Source organism: Delphinapterus leucas, chromosome 6 (assembly GCF_059928025.1).
Source record: "Delphinapterus leucas isolate spDelLeu-1000000601 "Yukka" chromosome 6, BTC_Dleu_Yukka2, whole genome shotgun sequence".
NCBI classification, from domain to species: domain Eukaryota; kingdom Metazoa; phylum Chordata; class Mammalia; order Artiodactyla; family Monodontidae; genus Delphinapterus; species Delphinapterus leucas.
In genome coordinates this window covers 41,906,212-41,925,950 of record NC_143134.1, presented here as the reverse complement: position 1 = coordinate 41,925,950, position 19,739 = coordinate 41,906,212, and the positions used below count along the sequence as shown (strand labels likewise).

The 19,739-nt window shown below is 40.0% G+C and overlaps 1 protein-coding gene across 2 annotated transcripts in view; it reads left to right on the top strand.

Annotated features, from left to right (window-relative positions):
- The window catches only part of NTRK2 (neurotrophic receptor tyrosine kinase 2), a 166,002-nt gene that overhangs the window by 32,243 nt on the left and 114,020 nt on the right, over positions 1-19,739 (top strand). For both annotated transcript variants that reach the window (XM_030759451.2, XM_022558878.2), the window contains exons 4-5: positions 10,000-10,068; positions 12,781-12,935. In XM_030759451.2, the coding sequence (XP_030615311.1) occupies positions 10,000-10,068; positions 12,781-12,935 (224 nt within the window). The remainder of the gene's footprint in view (positions 1-9,999; positions 10,069-12,780; positions 12,936-19,739) is intronic.

Here is a 19,739-nt window from a genome sequence, read left to right as displayed (position 1 = left end):
CAGGCTAATATTCAGACAGTTAGAAAGAAGTTACAATGTCAGTAAGCTTCAGATATTCACGTGATGAAAGAGGCTCCTAATCGCCAAAATAGAAATTAAATTAAGCAGTTGGCTCTAGGGAATGGCAAGGAGGAGGAAATTAAGTCAGTTGTCTGCCTTTCCAGACCTGGGTCTCAACTTCTGCTTATGACTGAAGGTGCTGGCATGTTCTCCCTGATTTCCGCACGTAGTAAACGGCATCTTTAGTTGAACATCAGCACCATGGCTGCAAGGGAGCTGATAAAAAAATGTGTATGAGAGGCTGTTTCTCTGTACCCTTGGGATATAATGATTATCTCTCTGAGTTTCTCCAATAAAATAAAAATGTACACAAGAGCATCTATTTCACTTTGGGTTTTAGCGGAATTCAGACTGGATCCTGTCTGTCACTTTCATCATTCCTCCCCTAACCTGTGCATATTTAGCATCCCATGCTGACTGTCCAGAGCCCCTAGGACTGGTCCCTGAGTTTATTTCTTGGTGCCTTTAATTCCTGCCCGGCCCCTGAGAACCCAGAAACTGTGAGAAAAGCCAGTATTTGTGTTTTCCAGGGACTTTGCAGAGGTGCTAATTAGCTCCTTTGCAAAAGTTCTATAATCAAACAGTAAGAGGATTGTTGATTTTTTTTCCTTCCCTCCTCCTCCCATTTGGCTTTTGGACCCAATAATAAGTATGGTTCATAAAACTCATCTTGTTCTTTGGCGTGTAACCCTGCTCTGGGCTGTGCTGCTAGCAGCCTGACAGGGCAGCTGCCCTGGTGCCGGCCTTGCTAGCCGACCCGGAACCTTGACAATGAGTGTGTCCTCTTTCTTTGCCTCCTCGCTCCTCTTTCTTCTTGGGAGGAAGAATAGGGTTTTTGTTTCTGTTTTTGTTTTTTTTTCCTTCAAAAGGATGGGGATTTCTGATGGAGATGAAAACATTTGTGCCTCACAGGCTCTGGTGAAGACAGGCAGAGTGACTTGTCAGTGTATTATACTGCAGTGAAACCCATTCTTAATTCACGTTCCAAAAGAAAAGATTTATGTGGGCACATTTTACAACTTCCCGCTGGATTATTTTTTCACGTGGGTGAGCACTTTACACTCAGTGTGAGGAGAGAAGATGCCAGCGTAGAAGGAAGAGGGCACCCTCTTGTAGATGGGGGTTCGGATGAGAGGAAATCTCAATATAGAATTAAGCTGGGAGTGGCCGTGTGCCTTCTTCATTTATGAGATGCTAAAGTGGCATTTTCTTTATCCATCAGCTGACTAGTCTTAGTTCATGTATTAGCTCCCCCTGGTCTTTAACCCCTCTGTGAAAGAGACTGGCCAGACAGACCAGCAGACTTCAGCCCACGATTTGGTGAGACAGACGCAATAGACTAGCCTCAGTGAGGCCAGGATTGCTGTCTCCGCAGATTTCCCGTATTTACCTGACTCTCAGACCGGTGCTCACCTTCCTGAACGGGAATCAGATACTGAAAGGCTCATGGCTGTTGAGGGCTCAGCTGTTTTGTAAAGTTTGATGTTTGTTTTACATTCATGTGACTCATGAAACACACGTCTAGAGGACCAAGCACTGCACACGCTTTAAATAAATTTGCCCGGTAAACAAATTCACAGAGCGAGTCAGCTGCCAGGATTAAGGGTCTGAATTTCCCAGCTCAAGGTCTCATGGCACTGATCATTGGAAACCGAAACTCCCATTCCCTTGAATAAAACTACATATTTGGAACACATCAGTAAATTCATTATTATTTTTCAGTCACAAATAGGACATCTTTTCATTATCTGGTTGGTCCACATCTTAAAATGATATGTTGCTAGAATATTTCCAGATAAAATTTGACATATTTTTATCTGATATTTTGTTGTTATTCTCATCATGAATTTATCTAGTTATTTGGAAGTCATATATAAACAATCTCAGCAGAGTTTATCAATCAATAGGTGTTATCTTTCCTATTAGGATGTGTTAAATTCAGTTAATATTCAGAGTTTTGTGTGTCGTGTAATTTCAAAATATTCATGATGCTTTTTAGTTTTAAAGTATCTTTTCCCCTAGTGAGTTTATGGTTTAAATGTAACTTAGTTTAATTTAATTTCCCTATTAATTGTTCAGTAGATCAGATATCTCTAGGAGGTATATAACTTGGCTCTGAATATGAAAAAGAAAATTTTGGGTAAAAAAGAGATTCAAAATAACCATTACGAAAATTATGGGGGGGGACCTTGAAGATGGCGGAAGAGTAAGACACGGAGATCGCCTTCCTCCCCACGGATACACCAGAAATACATCTACACGTGGAACAACTCCTACAGAACACCTACTGAAGGCTGGCAGAAGACCTCACACCTCCCAAAAGGCAAGAAACTCCCCACGTACCTGGGTAGGGCAAAAGAAAAAAAGAAAAAACAGAGACAAAAGAATAAGGACGGCACCTCCACCAGTGGGAGGGAGCTGTGAAGGAGGAAAAGTTTCCACACACTAGGAAGCCTCTCCGCGGGCGGAGACTGCGGGAGGCGAAGGGGGGAAGCTTCGGGACCGCGGAGTAGTGCACAGCGACGGGTGCGGAGGGCAAAGCGGGGAGATTCCCGCACAGAGGATCGGTGCCGACCGGCACTCACCAGCCCGAGAGGCTTGTCTGCTCACCCGCCGGGGCGGGCGGGGCTGCGAGCTGAGGCTCGGGTTTCGGTTTTGGACAGAGCGCAGGGAGAGGACTGGGGTTGGCGGCTTGAACATAGCCTGAAGGGGTTAGTGCACCACGCCTAGCCGGGAGGGAGTTCGGGGAAAAGCCTGCACCTGCCGAAGAGGCAAGAGACTTTTTCTTCCCTCTTTGTTTCCTGGTGCGCGAGGAGAGGCGTTTAAGAGCGCTGCTTAAAGGAACTCCAGAGACGGGCGCAAGCCGCGGCTAAAAGCGCGAACCCCAGAGACGGGCGCGAGAAGCGTAAACCCCAGAGACGGGCGGGAGACGCTAAGGCTGCTGCTGCCGCCACCAAGGGGCCTGTGTGCGAGCACAGGTCACTCTCCACACCCCTCTTCCGCGGAGCCTGTGCAGCCCGCCACTGCCAGGTTCCCGGGAACCAGGGACAACTTCCCCGGGAGAACGCACGGCGGGCCTCAGGCTGGTGCAACGTCACGCCGGCCTCTGCCGCAACGTCACACCGCCTCTGACGCCGCAGGCCCGCCCCGCACGCAGTGCCCCTCCTTCCCCCCACCCCCGGCCTGAGTGAGCCGGAGCCCCCGAATCAGCGGCTTCTTTAACCCCGTCCTGTCTGAGCAAAAAACAGACGCCCTCCAGCGACCTACACGCAGAGGCAGGGCCAAATCCAAAGCTGAGCTCCTGTGAGCTGTGAGAACAAAGAAGAGAAAGGGAAATCTCTCCCAGCAGCCTCAGAAGCAGCGGATTAAAGCTCCGCAATCAACTTGATGTACCCTGCATCTGTGGAATACCTGAATAGACAAGGAATGATCCCAAATTGAAGAGGTGGAATTTAGGAGCGAGATCTATGATTTTTTTCCCTTTTCCTCTTTTTGTGAATGTGTACGTGTATGCTTCTGTGTGAGATCTTGTCTGTATAGTCTTGCTTCCACCATTTGTCCTAGGGCTCTATCCGTCCATGGTTTTTAAAAAAAATTTTTTTTATTAATAATTAATTTTAATTGTAATAACTTTATTATACTTTACCTTCGTTCTTTCTTTCTTTCTTTCCTTCCTTCCTTCCCTCCTTTAGACAACGAATCACCCCAAATTGAGGAGGTGGTCTCTGAGAGCAAGATTTATGATTTTTCCCCCTTTACCTCTTTTTGTGAAGGTGTATGTGTATGCTTCTGTGTAAGATTTTCTCTGTATAGCTTTGCTTCCAACATTTGTCCTAAGGTTCTATCCGTCCCTTTTTTTTTTTCTAAATATTTTTTAATTCAATAACTATATTATACTTTATTTTATTTTTACTGTATCTTCTTTCTTTCTGTCTTTTTTCCTTCTTTCCCTCCTTCCTTCCTTCCTTCCTTCCTTCCTCCCTCCCTCCCTCCTTTCCTTCTTTGCTTCTTCCTTCCTTCCTTTCCTCCTTTCCTTCTTTCTTTCCTCATACTTCTACTAATTCTCTCTACTTTTTCTCCCTTTTATTCTGAGCCGTGTGGATGAAAGGCTCTTGGTGCTGCAGCCAGGAGTCAGGGCTCTGCTTCTGAGGTAGGAGAGCCAACTTCAGGACACTGGTCAACAAGAGACCTCCCAGCTCCACATAATATTAAACGGCGGAAATCTCCCAGAGACCTCCATCTTAACACCAGCACCCAGCTTCACTCAACGACCAGCAAGATACAGTGCTGAACATCCTATGCCAAACAACTAGCAACACAGGAACACAACCCCACCCATTAGCACAGAGGCTGCCGCAAATCATAATAAGTCGAAAGACACCCCAAAACACACCACCAGACATGGACCTGCCCACCAGAAAGACAATATCCAGCCTCATCCACCACAACACAGGCACTAGTCCCCTCTACCAGGAAGCCTACACAACCCACTGAAACAACCTTAGCCACTGGAGACAGACATCAAAAACAACGGGAACTACGAACCTGCAGCCTGCAAAAAGGAGACCCCAAACACAGTAAGATAAGCAAAATGAGAAGACAGAAAAACACACAGCAGATGAAGGAGCAAGATAAAAATGCACCAGACCTAACAAATGAAGAGGAAATAGGCAGTCTACCTGAAAAAGAATTCAGAATAATGATAGTAAGGATGATCCGAAATCTTGGAAGTAGAATGGACAAAATGCAAGAAACAGTTAACAAGGACCTAGAAGAAATAAAGATGAAACAAGCAACGATGAACAACGCAATAAATGAAATTAAAAGTACTCTAGATGGGATCAATAGCAGAATAACTGAGGCAGAAAAACGGATAAGTGACCTGGAAGATAAAATAGTGGAAATAACTACTGCAGAGCAGAATAAAGAAAAAAGAATGAAAAGAACTGAGGACAGTCTCAGAGACCTCTGGGACAACATTAAATGCACCAACATTCGAATTATAGGGGTTCCAGAAGAAGAAGAGAAAAAGAAAGGGACTGAGAAAATATTTGAAGAGATTATAGTTGAAAACTTCCCTAATATGGGAAAGGAAATACTTAATCAAGTCCAGGAATCACAGAGAGTCCCATACAGGATAAATACAAGGAGAAATACGCCAAGACACATATTAATCAAACTGTCAAAAAGTAAATACAAAGAAAGCATATTAAAAGCAGCAAGGGAAAAACAACAAATAACACACAAGGGAATCCCTATAAGGTTAACAGCTGATCTCTCAGCAGAAACCCTACAAGCCAGTAGGGAGTGGCAGGACATACTGAAAGTGATGAAGGAGAAAAACCTGCAACCAAGACTACTCTGCCCAGCAAGGATCTCATTCAGATTTGATGGAGAAATTAAAACCTTTACAGACAAGCAAAAGCTGAGAGAGTTCAGCACCACCAAACCAGCTTTACAACAAATGCTAAAGGAACTTCTCTAGACAAGAAACACAAGAGAAGGAAAAGACCTACAATAACAAACCCAAAACAATTAAGAAAATGGGAATAGGAACATACATATCGATAATTACCTTAAATGTAAATGGACTAAATGCTCCCACCAAAAGACACAGACTGGCTGAATGGATACAAAAACAAGACCCCTATATATGCTGTCTACAAGAGACCCACTTCAGACCTAGAGACACATACAGACTGAAAGTAAAGGGATGGAAAAAGATATTCCATGCAAATGGAAACCAAAAGAAAGCTGGAGTAGCAATTCTCATATCAGACAAAATAGACTTTAAAATAAGGACTATTAAAAGAGACAAAGAAGGACACTACATAATGATCAAGGGATTGATCCAAGAAGAAGATATAACAATTGTAAATATTTATGCACCCAACATAGGAGCACCTCAATACATAAGGCAAATACTAACAGCCATAAAAGGGGAGATCGACAGTAACACATTCATAGTAGGGGACTTTAACACCCCACTTTCACCCATGGACAGATCATCCAAAATGAAAATAAATAAGGAAACACAAGCTTTAAATGATACATTAAACAAGATGGACTTAATTGATATTTATAGGACACTCCATCCAAAAACAACAGAATACACATTTTTCTCAAGTGCTCATGGAATATTCTCCAGGATAGATCATATCTTGGGTCACAAATCAAGCCTTGGTAAATTTAAGAAAACTGAAATTGTATCAAGTATCTTTTCTGACCACAACGCCATGAGACTAGATATCAATTACAGGAAAAGATCTGTAAAAAATACAAACACATGGAGGCTAAACAATACACTACTTAACAATGAAGTGATCACTGAAGAAATCAAAGAGGAAATTAAAAAATACCTAGAAACACAATGACCCAGAACCTATGGGATGCAGCAAAAGCAGTTCTAAGGCGGAAGTTTATAGCAATACAAGCCCACCTTAAGAAGCAGGAAACATCTCGAATAAACAACCTAACCTTGCACCTCAAGCAATTAGAGAAAGAAGAACAAAAAAACCCCAAAGCTAGCAGAAGGAAAGAAATCATAAAAATCAGATCAGAAATAAATGAAAAAGAAATGAAGGAAACGATAGCAAAGATCAATAAAACTAAAAGCTGGTTCTTTGAGAAGATAAACAAAATAGATAAACCATTAGCCAGACTCATCAAGAAAAAAAGGGAGAAGACTCAAATCAATAGAATTAGAAATGAAAAAGGAGAAGTAACAACTGACACTGCAGAAATAAAAAAAATCATGAGAGATTACTACAAGCAACTCTATGCCAATAAAATGGACAATCTGGAAGAAATGGACAAATTCTTAGAAATGCACAACCTGCCAAGACTGCATCAGGAAGAAATAGAAAATATGAACAGACCAATCATAAGCACTGAAATTGAAACTGTGATTAAAAATCTTCCAACAAACAAAAGCCCAGGACCAGATGGCTTCACAGGTGAATTCTATCAAATGTTTAGAGAAGAGCTAACACCTATCCTTCTCAAACTCTTCCAAAATATAGCAGAGGGAGGAACACTTCCAAATTCCTTCTACGAGGCCACCATCACCTTGATACCAAAACCAGACAAGGATGTCACAAAGAAAGAAAACTACAGGCCAATATCACTGATGAACATAGATGCAAAAATCCTCAACAAAATACTAGCAAACAGAATCCAACAGCACATTAAAAGAATCATACACCATGATCAAGTGGGGTTTATTCCAGGAATGCAAGGATTCTTCAATATATGCAAATCTATCAATGTGATAAACCATATTAAAAAATTGAAGGAGAAAAACCATATAATCATCTCAATAGATGCAGAGAAAGCTTTCGACAAAATTCAACACCCATTTATGATAAAAACCCTGCAGAAAGTAGGCATAGAGGGAACTTTCCTCAACATAATAAAGGCCATATATGACAAGCCCACAGCAAACATCATCCTCAGTGGTGAAAAGCTGAAAGCATTTCCACTAAGATCAGGAACAAGACAAGGTTGCCCACTCTCACCACTCTTATTCAACATAGTTTTGGAAGTTTTAGCCACAGCAATCAGAGAAGAAAAGGAAATAAAAGGAATCCAAATCGGAAAAGAAGAAGTAAAGCTGTCACTGTTTGCAGATGACATGATACTATACATAGAGAATCCTAAAGATGCTACCAGAAAACTACTAGAGCTAATCAATGAATTTGGTAAAGTAGCAGGATACAAAATTAATGCACAGAAATCTCTGGCATTCCTATATACTAATGATGAAAAATCTGAAAGTGAAATTAACAAAACACTCCCATTTACCATTGCAACAAAAAGAATAAAATATCTAGGAATAAAACTACCTAAGGAGACGAAAAACCTGTATGCAGAAAATTATAAGACACTGATGAAAGAAATTAAAGATGATACAAATAGATGGAGAGATATACCATGTTCTTGGATTGGAAGAATCAACATTGTGAAAATGACTCTACTACCCAAAGCAATCTACAGATTCAATGCAATCCCTATCAAACTACCACTGGCATTTTTCACAGAACTAGAACAAAAAATTTCACAATTTGTATGGAAACACAAAAGACCCCGAATAGCCAAAGCAATCTTGAGAACGAAAAAAGGAGCTGGAGGAATCAGACTCCCTGACTTCAGACTATACTACAAAGCTACAGTAATCAGGACAGTATAGTACTGGCACAAAAACAGAAAGATAGATCAATGGAACAGGATAGAAAGCCCAGAGATAAACCCACGCACATATGGACACCTTATCTTTGATAAAGGTGGCAGGAATGTACAGTGGAGAAAGGACAGCCTCTTCAATAAATGGTGCTGGGAAAACTGGACAGGTACATGTAAAAGTATGAGATTAGATCACTCCCTAACATCATACACAAAAATAAGCTCAAAATGGATTAAATGTAAGGCCAGAAACTATCAAACTCTTAGAGGAAAACATAGGCAGAACACTCTATGACATAAATCACAGCAAGATCCTTTCTGACCCACCTCCTAGAGTAATGGAAATAAAAACAAAAATAAACAAATGAGACCTAATGAAACTTCAAAGCTTTTGCACAGCAAAGGAAACCATAATCAAGACCAAAAGACAACCCTCAGAATGGGAGAAAATACTTGCAAATGAAGCAACTGACAAAGGATTAATCTCCAAAATTTATAAGCAGCTCATGCAGCTCAATAACAAAAAAACCAACAACCCAATCCAAAAATGGGCAGAAGACCTAAATAGACATTTCTCCAAAGAAGATATACAGAGTGCCAACAAACACATGACAGAATGCTCAACATCATTAATCATTAGAGAAATGCAAATCAAAACTACAATGAGATATCATCTCACACCAGTCAGAATGGCCATCATCAAAAAATCTAGAAACAATAAATGCTGGAGAGGGTGTGGAGAAAAGGGAACACTCTTGCACTGCTGGTGGGAATGTGAATTGGTTCAGCCACTATGGAGAACAGTATGGAGGTTTTTAAAAAACTACAAATAGAATTACCATATGACCCAGCAATCCCACTACTGGGCATATACCCTGAGGAAACCAAAATTCAAAAAGAGTCATGTACCAAAATGTTCATTGCAGCTCTATTTACAATAGCCCGGAGATGGAAACAACCTAAGCGCCCATCATCGGATGAATGGATAAAGAAGATGTGGCACATATATACAATGGAATATTATTCAGCCTTAAAAAGAAATGAGATTGAGCTATTTGTAATGAGATGGATAGACCTAGAGTCTGTCATACAGAGTAAAGTAAGTCAGAAAGAAAAAGACAAATACCGTATGCTAACACATATATACGGAATTTAAGAAAAAAGAAAATGTCATGAAGAACCTAGGGGTAAGACAGGAATAAAGATGCAGACCTACTGGAGAACGGACTTGAGGATATGGGGAGGGGGAAGGGTGAGCTTTGACAGGGCGAGAGAGAGTCATGGACATATACACACTAACAAACGTAGTAAGGTAGGTAGCTAGGGGGAAGCAGCCGCAAGGCACAGGGATATTAGCTCGGTGCTTTGTGACAGCCTGGAGGGGTGGGATAGGGAGAGTGGGAGGGAGAGAGATGCAAGAGGGAAGACATATGGGAACATATGTATATGTATAACTGATTCACTTTGTTATAAAGCAGAAACTAACACACCATTGTAAAGCAATTATACCCCAATAAAGATGTTTAAAAAAAAAAAAAAGAAAATTATGCCCCCTCAACCCCACTCTCAAGCAAGAATTATAGGAGAGGCAGGGAAAACTAAGTTTTTACTCTAGGTGAAAGAAAGAGATTACTGGATCTAAAGTACTGCATGAACCATGATCACATAAAATTATATTTTGAAAAAAACTCTATTTGAATACTTTATTCCTGAAATGTACACTTGTAATTCACATTTAATGTTTTTGATTCCTTTCAGCAATTTTACCAGAAATAAACTGACGGTATTGTCTAGGAAACATTTTCGTCACCTTGACTTGTCTGAGCTGTAAGTAATGATTTTGTATGGCATTTGGGGAAAAAATTTCCAAAGGAAAGTGTAATCACATATTTTTTAAAATAAGTGATGCTGCAGGTCTATTTTTATATCAAAACTCATGAAAAATGATTTCTTAAATTTTGGTCATTTGTTCTTTTATTCTTCCATGAAAACATGATTCAGCAGTAAAAAAAAAAAAACAAAAGGAAATCTCAGTAGTAATATATCATTTATAATGAGTTTAAATGTTGTTTTTACATAAAAGACTTGTTTTCTAAAGGAGGGAAAATGAGAAAAAGATGAGGGTTTTGTGTGAAAAAGGCGGCAACATGTCTCATAGCATCTGTTTGGTCCTTGTTCTGTCCAGGCACTAATGGAAAGCAAACCCATTCAAGGAGAAACAGCAATGGGCAAAACTCCTCAGTTTATACCCGGACGACAGTGCCTGCGCTCCCTTAGTGAACATTTGAAGAGAGGCAGTCCTCTCCCTACCCAACCATCCTTGTGAGATTTCCTTCTAGGTCTGCCACTGCATTCAGGATTTATCCTTATCCCCAAATCCCCTTTGCTGAAAAATGATAGGGAAGATATTGAAATGTATCGATTACTAATAGCCAGCATTTCCAAGTGTGCTTAATTCTTGTGTTATCACCGTGAAGCAAATATAAACTGTTGACATTCCTATGGGTCAGGTACCCAAAGAACCTTAAAGCACAGGCTCTGTGTGTCAGAGGTGGGCCCAGATGGACAAGGCCTTTGAATACCAGGCAATAGCTTTTGCTAAAGCTATGTGCTGCCTGAGTTGTAGGGTCCACCCCTATTCACAAGGAAATCGTGCAGATTAGAAGATGCCACTAGTAGTGCGATAACAAGTTAATAGGTAGTCATGAGAGTTACATGGTGGCAATTCTTTTGGGAGAGACTTAATTCAGGGAGTTGAAGCGCTGGCTTTCTAACCCAGGGATACGCATAAAAAAACTTAAGGAAGTTATGTGCAATAAAGTAGGCTACTCAGTGTAAAAATTTTGAGCATCATTGCAGAGAATTTTCTTGATGGGTTAAAAATTAGAGTTCTGATTTCAAATTCACGTGTCTCAATACCACCCCTGCAGCATATTTAATTCATTCATTCAACAAATGTTAATTGTGTACCTGTTGCAAATCAAACTAACATGGCACTAGGCTATAGGGATATAAGGAGAACGGTATCTCTGCTATCCAGGGGGAGCGGTAGAAGCCTGAACAAATTAAGTACAGCATGCTCTAACAATGGCTGCAAAAGGAGTTTGTACAGTGTGTGAGAGGAAGAAGCCAGCTGTCTGCCCGTGCCGTGTGGTCAGACGAACGTTGCTGTCTTTGTAGCTCAAGATCCCTTTGCTTCTTTATCTCTTCTGTGGATTCAGTCATACCTGCTTTTAAAAAAGATTTCTTAGTTTTTCATGGACTCAGAACACCAGGAAACCTCTTGGATTAGTTGGGGTTTAAACATTGTGGATATCCTCTGCATTATATTCCATACCTAGTAGTCTCAACTCTTATTTTGGTGTTGGAGAGATATTTGGAGGCAATCAAGCAGACACAAATTAAATGAGTCTGCCAGGACCACATTTTCTCCAAGGAAACTCCTGGAAAAGTCTCCAGGGATTCCCTGAGATTGTTAGAACCCAACCAGAAAACCACAGGAGTAAATGATGTTGCAAAGCCCAGGTCCTGTCCTCATGGAAATCTTAAGTATTGTGGTTAATGCCAGGCAGAGCCTATGTAATGATTTTAAATGGCCTCATTTAAAGGCTCATTGCCATAAATGGAAGTCATTTTAAACAGGCCACTGAGTGTTATAAATAAGCATTTAAAGATTTTTTTTTTCTTGTGGTTTTTATTTTCCTCTTGACTACTTCCTCCTTGACCAATCACAGGCCACAGGAGTCCAGGCAGCATGGCTGAATAGTGACTTTCTCTTTGCAGACCCTCCCACAATGGGCTAAGTAGCTCAGTCTGGACCTTGGTTGCACTTGCTCTCAGAAACCCTGAGCTTGGCGTGTGTGTGTGTGTGTGTGTGAAGGAGGTCTAAGAGCTCCCTTCCAGGTTCTGTCTCTCACATTCACTCCAGCTTTCTTGCATCAGTCAAACTGAACTGTGGTTGCGTCATTTGGAAAGCTGGGAGTGCACCCTCCTGGCTCTCACACTTTAGTCTTAGCCTTGTATTCACAGTCTCGTTTTCAGTTCAGATGAAATTGCTCCGCCCTCTACTGAAGTTCGAACTTATTAAGTGATAACACTTGAATTTCTAGCCTGGTTAGACATAAGTATGTTACTGTTCCCGAAAACTTAACGTTGGCTTCTTCACTTAAGATCTTCATAACTGTATAATATCTGTGATAAATTTGTTACGGTATCTTATTTTCCCCCATCTTTTGAGACATCTTTTTCTATCCTATATTATAGTTATTTCTATTCCTACCTTGTTTCCCTATGGGTCCGAAAGGTCTCACATCACTTTGCATCCTTTAGCCTCTACAGGGGTGTTTGCACATAGCAGAAGATCAGTAAGTATCAGGTAAATGAATGAATAATAAGTACCGTTATGCTTTAAAGATGGGTGTGACTTCCAAAGATAGCCGGCTAGAAGAAATTCATAATGCTGTTAGTGCTTCATAAACACTTCTGTAGCTAAAACTGAAAAAGAGAAGGCTGATTGGATTTCATTTTTGTTCCATGTAGGATCCTGGTGGGCAACCCATTTACATGCTCCTGTGACATTATGTGGATTAAGACTCTTCAGGAGACTAAACCCAGTCCAGAAACTCAGGACTTGTACTGCCTCGATGAAAACAGCAAGAATATTTCCCTGGCAAACCTGCAGATATCCCATTGTGGTAATTTACTTTTAAATCAATAAGTTCTACTTGCTATTAATTATTCTAATTGCCTTGGTGTGGTAGAGAGTCTGGGAAGGTTACCACTACCTGGATTTTATACGTATGCTGTTGATATCTCCACTGAGTTGGGCCACTTTCGTGTGCAGTGTAGAGAAATCAGCTGGGAGCAACTTTGCTGAGTGTTCTTTGCCAGTAGAATATTAATTCTGAATGGTTGACTTTAAAGCGCACAGAGAAAAAAATACACTGTTTATTCCCTTGTTTCTTTGTTCGTTTGTTCATCCATCCAACTATCCATCCAAAAAGTATTGGCTGAGAGTGTGGTACTTCACTGGCCACATATATACTTGGTTGGCACCTAGGCCATGCAGAGGAAGGATCTCAGGGGGATAAAGTGTCCTGGCAGCACAAGAACATGCAGTTCAATCCAGAACATTCCCTTACACTTGTCTTGGTGCCGGATGTCAGTGTATCTTGATGGGGCACCACAAATCTGCCCTTTGACTTGCTTTCCCCCATTTCTGGGTTTACAATCTCCAGAATTTAAAAGGGTATCATATGATAAAATTACAGCTCTGTGAATGCCAGTGTGTTTACATGAAGGGAAAATCCAAGTGTTCTGGTTAGGATTTTACTGCTAAGGGCTCTTGGGACATACCTCTGCAGTACCCACATATGCATATTATTCCTGAGTTGAAATTTTAATCAGTCAACCAGTTAATCAGTTAACAAATGTGATCTCGCCTAGTGGCTGGTGACACAGCAGAAAGCCACATAGCACCTGGTTCTTGCCCGAGAGGAATCTGTATATTAACCATAAACTTCCAGGTCTTTGTTTTCAGAGGATCCTGTTGTTTGGAGTCAATTTTTATTTAAGGAAAATATAGCTGCTGCTCTTTTTTTTTTTTACGGTACACGGGTCTCTCACTGTTGTGGCCTCTCCCGTTGCGGAGCACAGGCTCCGGACGCGCAGGCTCAGCGGCCATGGCTCATGGGCCTAGCCGGTCCGCGGCATGTGGGATCCTCCCGGACCGGGGCATGAACCCGTGTCCCCTGCATAGGCAGGCGGACTCTCAACCACTGCGCCACCAGGGAAGCCCCCCTAGCTGCTGCTCATTTTTAATGAGAGTGTAATAAAGGAATGATAAGTGTTTGTTTCTTCCCCTACAGGGTCTTAGAAGACAGCAGTTACTCTTCCCACAGATTTTTGTTGTAACGAGAGCCCTTTGGTTTCATAATGGGGGAATTAAGCTTTGTTCCCTTGTCAGCTTCCCTCGACTTTCATTATTAGCCAATATTAAAAAAAAAATTTTAATATCTATCTTTTCCTGATTGATAAGAGGATAACTGTTCTCTGTTCTGGTATAAATTTGTACCACTGAGAGAAATTGCCCAGAGGGACAAGAAATTCAACGTTGAGTCACCTGGCTGCTTGGCCAGCTCCCAGATCCCCATGGCTGTGTGGCCACATTGTTTCAGCAACCACTGAGAGGAAAAAAGAGAAAGCATCTGACTCCTGCTCTGATTTCACAAAAGGCCTCTTAATAGACGTCTGCTTTGCCCTTGCCTGAAACCAATTCTCTTTTTTTTTAATTTTAATTTTTGGCCATATTGTCTTGGCAGCATTCCTGTAATGTACCCACCTAATGTGCTGTTGATAGACCGCTGTGACTGGAGCAGGGGAGGGGTAGGAGTGAACTGGTTCTAATTTTTCCTGACCACTTTGTCAATTTTCAGTGTTTTAAAATTTGTTTCCTACGAATTTGTCAATGAATTGTGTGTATGAGAGTGAGGCTTTGAATCCACTGTCAGAGGGCATGTGTTTGATTGATTAGGATTGAATGATTACATTTATGGTAATTTCAGGGTCAGCAATGCTTTTCAGAAAGCAACGTTAGAAAAGGTGAACTGATAGACTTGCTTTTTTGTGTTCTTAAACTGTCTTGTTCTTTCTCTGCTAATTTTTATTTTCTTTCCCAGTGTTTTTTACTTATTTATAATTGCACATATACTATTGATACATTTTGTTGCAAAAATAATTTCCTACATTCACACATAAAGCTTATCTTTACTTGTTTGTGACCATTTCAGGTCAGAAGCCATCGATCTATCCTATCTTTTTAATCATTGTGTGTTATTCACGGTAGAATATATCTTGATTATGTTAAATCTTCCATATTGATGGGCATTTCCCATTTTACTACAAAAGTGTTTCAACCAGCCTCCTTATACATACATACAGATGCAAAGTTTTTTCTAGAGTACATAGCGGGAAGCAGAATTTTTGGTTAATATGGTTTGCACATTAAAAAGTGGTTGTACCAATTTATAGCCACCCCAGCAAAGTATACCTTGATATTAGCAAACTTCTTATTTTTTGTATCTCTAAAACACGATATGTCATTGCTTTTTAGTTTGCACTTTCCTGGTTGCTATTGAGTATCTTCTATGTTTATTAGACATTGTGATTATTCTTCCTTGAATGGCCTATTTATACCTTTTGTCTATTTTTCTACAAGGTTATTCCTTTTCCTTCCTTTTCTTCCACTGACAGTGTTCTTTGTTTTATTTTTTCTTAATTGTTTGAAAGTTATAAATTATGTTTCTCTGTTTGTAAATATACAGTGCCAAAATTTTTTTTTTAAGAAGATGTTGGGGGTAGGAGTTTATTAATTTTATTTTTATTTTTGCTGTGTTGGGTCTTCGTTTCTGTGTGAGGGCTATCCCTAGTTGTGGCAAGCGGGGGCCACTCTTCATCGCAGTGCACGGGCCTCTCATTGTCGCGGCCTCTCGTTGCGGAGCACAGGCTCCAGACGCGCAGGCTCCGTAGTTGTGGCTCACGGGCCTAGTTGCTCCGCGGCATGTGGGATCCTCCCAGACCAGGGCTCGAACCCGTGTCCCCTGCATTAGCAGGCAGATTCTCAACCACTGTGCCACCATGGAAGCCCAGTGCCAAAATATTTACCACACATATTTAAACATATTTTCTGTAAGTATCTAGAAAGAACCCCCAACAAGATGAGAAAAGATACTTTTACTTCCCTTTACTTTCTCCTCCCTTCTCTGATTGTTATCATCTGAGATTTTATTTTTTATTTACTTTTTAAAATTAATTAATTAAATTTATTTAATGCACATAGAGCTAATTCAAGTAATGAGATTTTATTTTTAGACTGTTACTTGATGTTTTTGAGGATTTACTCTTTCTTTGTATATCATTGATTTTTGTATTCCACTACTTCCTCTTGGAGTGGTTTTTCTTTTTGCTGGAGTATATCTTCTGATATTTCCTTCAGAGAAATTAAAAAAATAAAATTCACGTTCTTGCCCAGTGCAAAATCAGCCTGTAATTTTCCTTCTCATTGGAATTGGCTGAGTGTAAAATTCTAGACCCCAGATAACTTCCTCTTAGAATTTTGCAGATATTATACCACGTTCTCCGTGTGTTCATTGTTGCTCATGAGAAGCCCGAGGCCAGTCTGATGCTTATTTCTTGATAGGTAACCTATGCTTTTCTTTTTCTCTAGAAGCTTTTAGGATTTTCTTCTTATCCATGGTATTCTTAAATTTTACTACACCGTAACTAGGCATGTGTGCATGCTTAAAATTTTATTTTGTTTGGCGTGCAGTGAACCTTTTCAATATGAGTGTTCACATCTTCAGTTCTGGAAGAATTTTCTAATTTATTTAGATGGTTATTTACACTTCAGGCTCCTCTCTCCATACCTCTCACCCTTCCTGTAATACTTTCCATCTGCTTGTCCTTTTGTGCTGCATAATGGGAGAATTGTTTACTCACTACTTTGCCTTTCAGCTATTTCTCCAGCTACTGAATTTTCCCTTCTGCCGATTGATTTTTAATTTCTGAAATCTCTAGTGACTTTTTTTTTTTAGTGACTGAAAATACGCTTTTCCATACTGGGGTTCACCATATCTCTAGGGTACCTAGCATGACTGACTTTCTCCTGTAAACTTCCCACCCTCATTGCTTCTACTTGGGGGCAGCTGCAGCAGTTGTTGGATGCTGTGCCTGAGGTGGGAGGGCAAAGGTAGGATGTGGAAAGTTTATTCCTCTGTGCTTCTACTTGTTTTCTTAACCAGTGACCCGGTGGCTTAGTGGAGGGGAGGCCCCACTCTGCCCTGCCGTCCACCCCTAGTCTCAGGTCAGCCCAGCAGCTTCCCTGTTTTGTGTGGCACATACTCTTGTGTCTGTTGGGAACTGTGCTGTTTTTCTTTCACTTAATTTCCCCACTTTCTCTTGTTCAGGAGTTTCTCATTGTTCTTATCCACCAACAGTTATACCTTCTGATTTTCCAACGTGGTTCTGGATTTTTTAAAAAAATGAACATAATTTCTAGAGATTTGAGATGAGAGGGGGAGCCTTCAGTTTGGGTCTTAGTCATGTATTAATTTTCCTCCTGATGGTTTCCCAACTTTGGTTCTTTAAGAGAAGTTAGGCAGATTGAGCAGTAAATTATGCTACATTGTTGAATTTAAATTCTGTCTCTGAAATTCCATGTTGGAGAAGTTGGATAATATCCCCAAGTCTTCAAGTTAGATGTCTTGTTTAAAACATGGATTCATGGTCAGTTGGCTTTTCTTTTAGGTCTCACCCTCAGCAAACTTTTAAAATATACCTGTTGTGTTTAAGTCACAGATTCACGGAGTTCATTGTACTTCCACTTTTTTTTTTTTTTTCTTTATGAAGCTTGTTAGCTAACTCAAAAAGTAACTCATAAGAGTATGGTCCTGTGCATTTCATCACTGTAAACCCAACAATTTGCCAGTAACTACGGCCATTGCATTTGGTTTGCAACTGGTGATATTTTAATTTCCATAAAAAAGAGCTATTGGGATTTCATTCCTTTATGAGGTGGGCTTTCTTTAAAAAATTCCTCTTTTAGTATTTCATCATGTAAGCATTATATGATGAACAAATTCTCTACATTTTATAAGCAAAAATGTCTCCTCCATGGTGCCTGATGTATCCCCTGAACATAACAGTCATTTGATTAATGTTTGCTGAATTGATCAATTAATAAATGCATGATCCACATTATATTAATGATCAGATTGAAACAGATTTTTGATATAATGGTGCAGATATTTCAGTTAAGTAAAAATAACTGAAACATTTATATTATTCTAACCAAATTATTCCGTATTTTAGCACTTCGTAGTTCCCTTTGAAATGTCTGTCATCATTGCATTTTGAAAGAATCTCCTTTCTTCTTTTTCCTCTGCCGTTAGCGATTGAGCGAGCATGGTAGGCAGGGCTGGGAAGTTTAACTGCGCCATTCCCGATCCCATTAACGGCACAGTCAAAATGTCTCACAATATTTTTCTAACAGCCCCTCCTGCTGTGAATTACTGTAAATTTATTCATGCTGTGAAACATGTTGTGGTCTGTTTCTCCACCAGGTCCTTTATAACCTTAGAAAAACTTTGTTAATTACCAGGCAACAAAACATATTCATGTAAAATTTCCACATTAATCAGAAAAAAAGGGGTGCTATGAGCAGTGGTTCTGAAGACAGAAACTGAATTACACAAGTGTTAGTGAAGAATAGTTATTTTTCCAGATTGTGCTGATTTATCACTCCAGATAAAAGTGTTCCTGCTACTTCTTTTAGTGTTTTTCAATGACATTATTTATAACATTGTATATTCTAAATTCTTGTACTCAATTCCTGTACATTTGGTTGATCTTCAGTAGTTAGGTTTGCAGTACAAAGCTTTCAACCTTTTCCCCTGGCTGGATGGCATTATTAAAGAACAGTGTACTTTATACTTTAATTTTTTTGTACTATAATTATGATTTAAATCTCTGGAAGAGAGTTTCTTCAGGCAGTATTAATAGTGGATGATATGCTCTGTTCTAAGCAGACAACAAATATATTTAAAAGGCAGTATTCTTTTGGGTCAAATCAAAACAATCCCTCAACCCATTTTACTGGTAACTAGCTACCGTAGAACATGCTAGGCCCACAGTGAAGATAAGATGGTAATTCAGTTGAGGGTTGAGTGTAGTTACTATATAAAACACTCTTAATGGTCCCATGGATTGAAATCAGCTTTGCCTTTGGTTTCTTTATTTATAATGACAATTTCAGTTTTCCATTTTTCCAGCCTTCAAACTTTTAGTGTAGAGCCTCCTTACAACACATTGACAAAGTATTATTTATGTTGGGAAAGGTCGGTTCACAGGTGCCCAGGAGGAGAGGCCTGTTTCCTTGAGGTAAACTGATTTTAATGATTTATTTTTAAGATTTACTTTTGGTTTCCACTATAGTTGGTAGTATGCATGTCTGTTTAGCATATTTGTACATACTCCTTCTTTTGTTTTAAACTAGGGAAATAGGATAGTAATTCTATTTTGTTAGCATTCACAGAAGATTAAAATGAAATGCTGTATTAATACTCCATGTATAAATTAGATTGGTAAAAAACACTGTTTTCCTAGCATCTTAGCTGGATTGATTTTTTTTTTTTTTCTGAAAAGCAAATACAAAGTCTGGTTTACTGCTTTGCTTTCTTTTATTAGAGATCAGGTTTTACCCACTAAAACACAGCAAGCCACACAGTGGACCAGTGCTTTTCTTTGTCTTTTTAGAAAGGCAAATAAAGCAGGTTTTCTAACCTGTCAGCTGCTATTCAGATTTTTGTGTTTAGAAGTTTTGTGGTTGCTGTCACTGTCATGACACGGCTCACACAAGCCTAGAAGCACAGTTTCCCATTTGAGCTGGGAAAGTCACTTTGCTAATTTTCTGTCATTTTTGCAACCAGGTGTAAAGCAGCCAC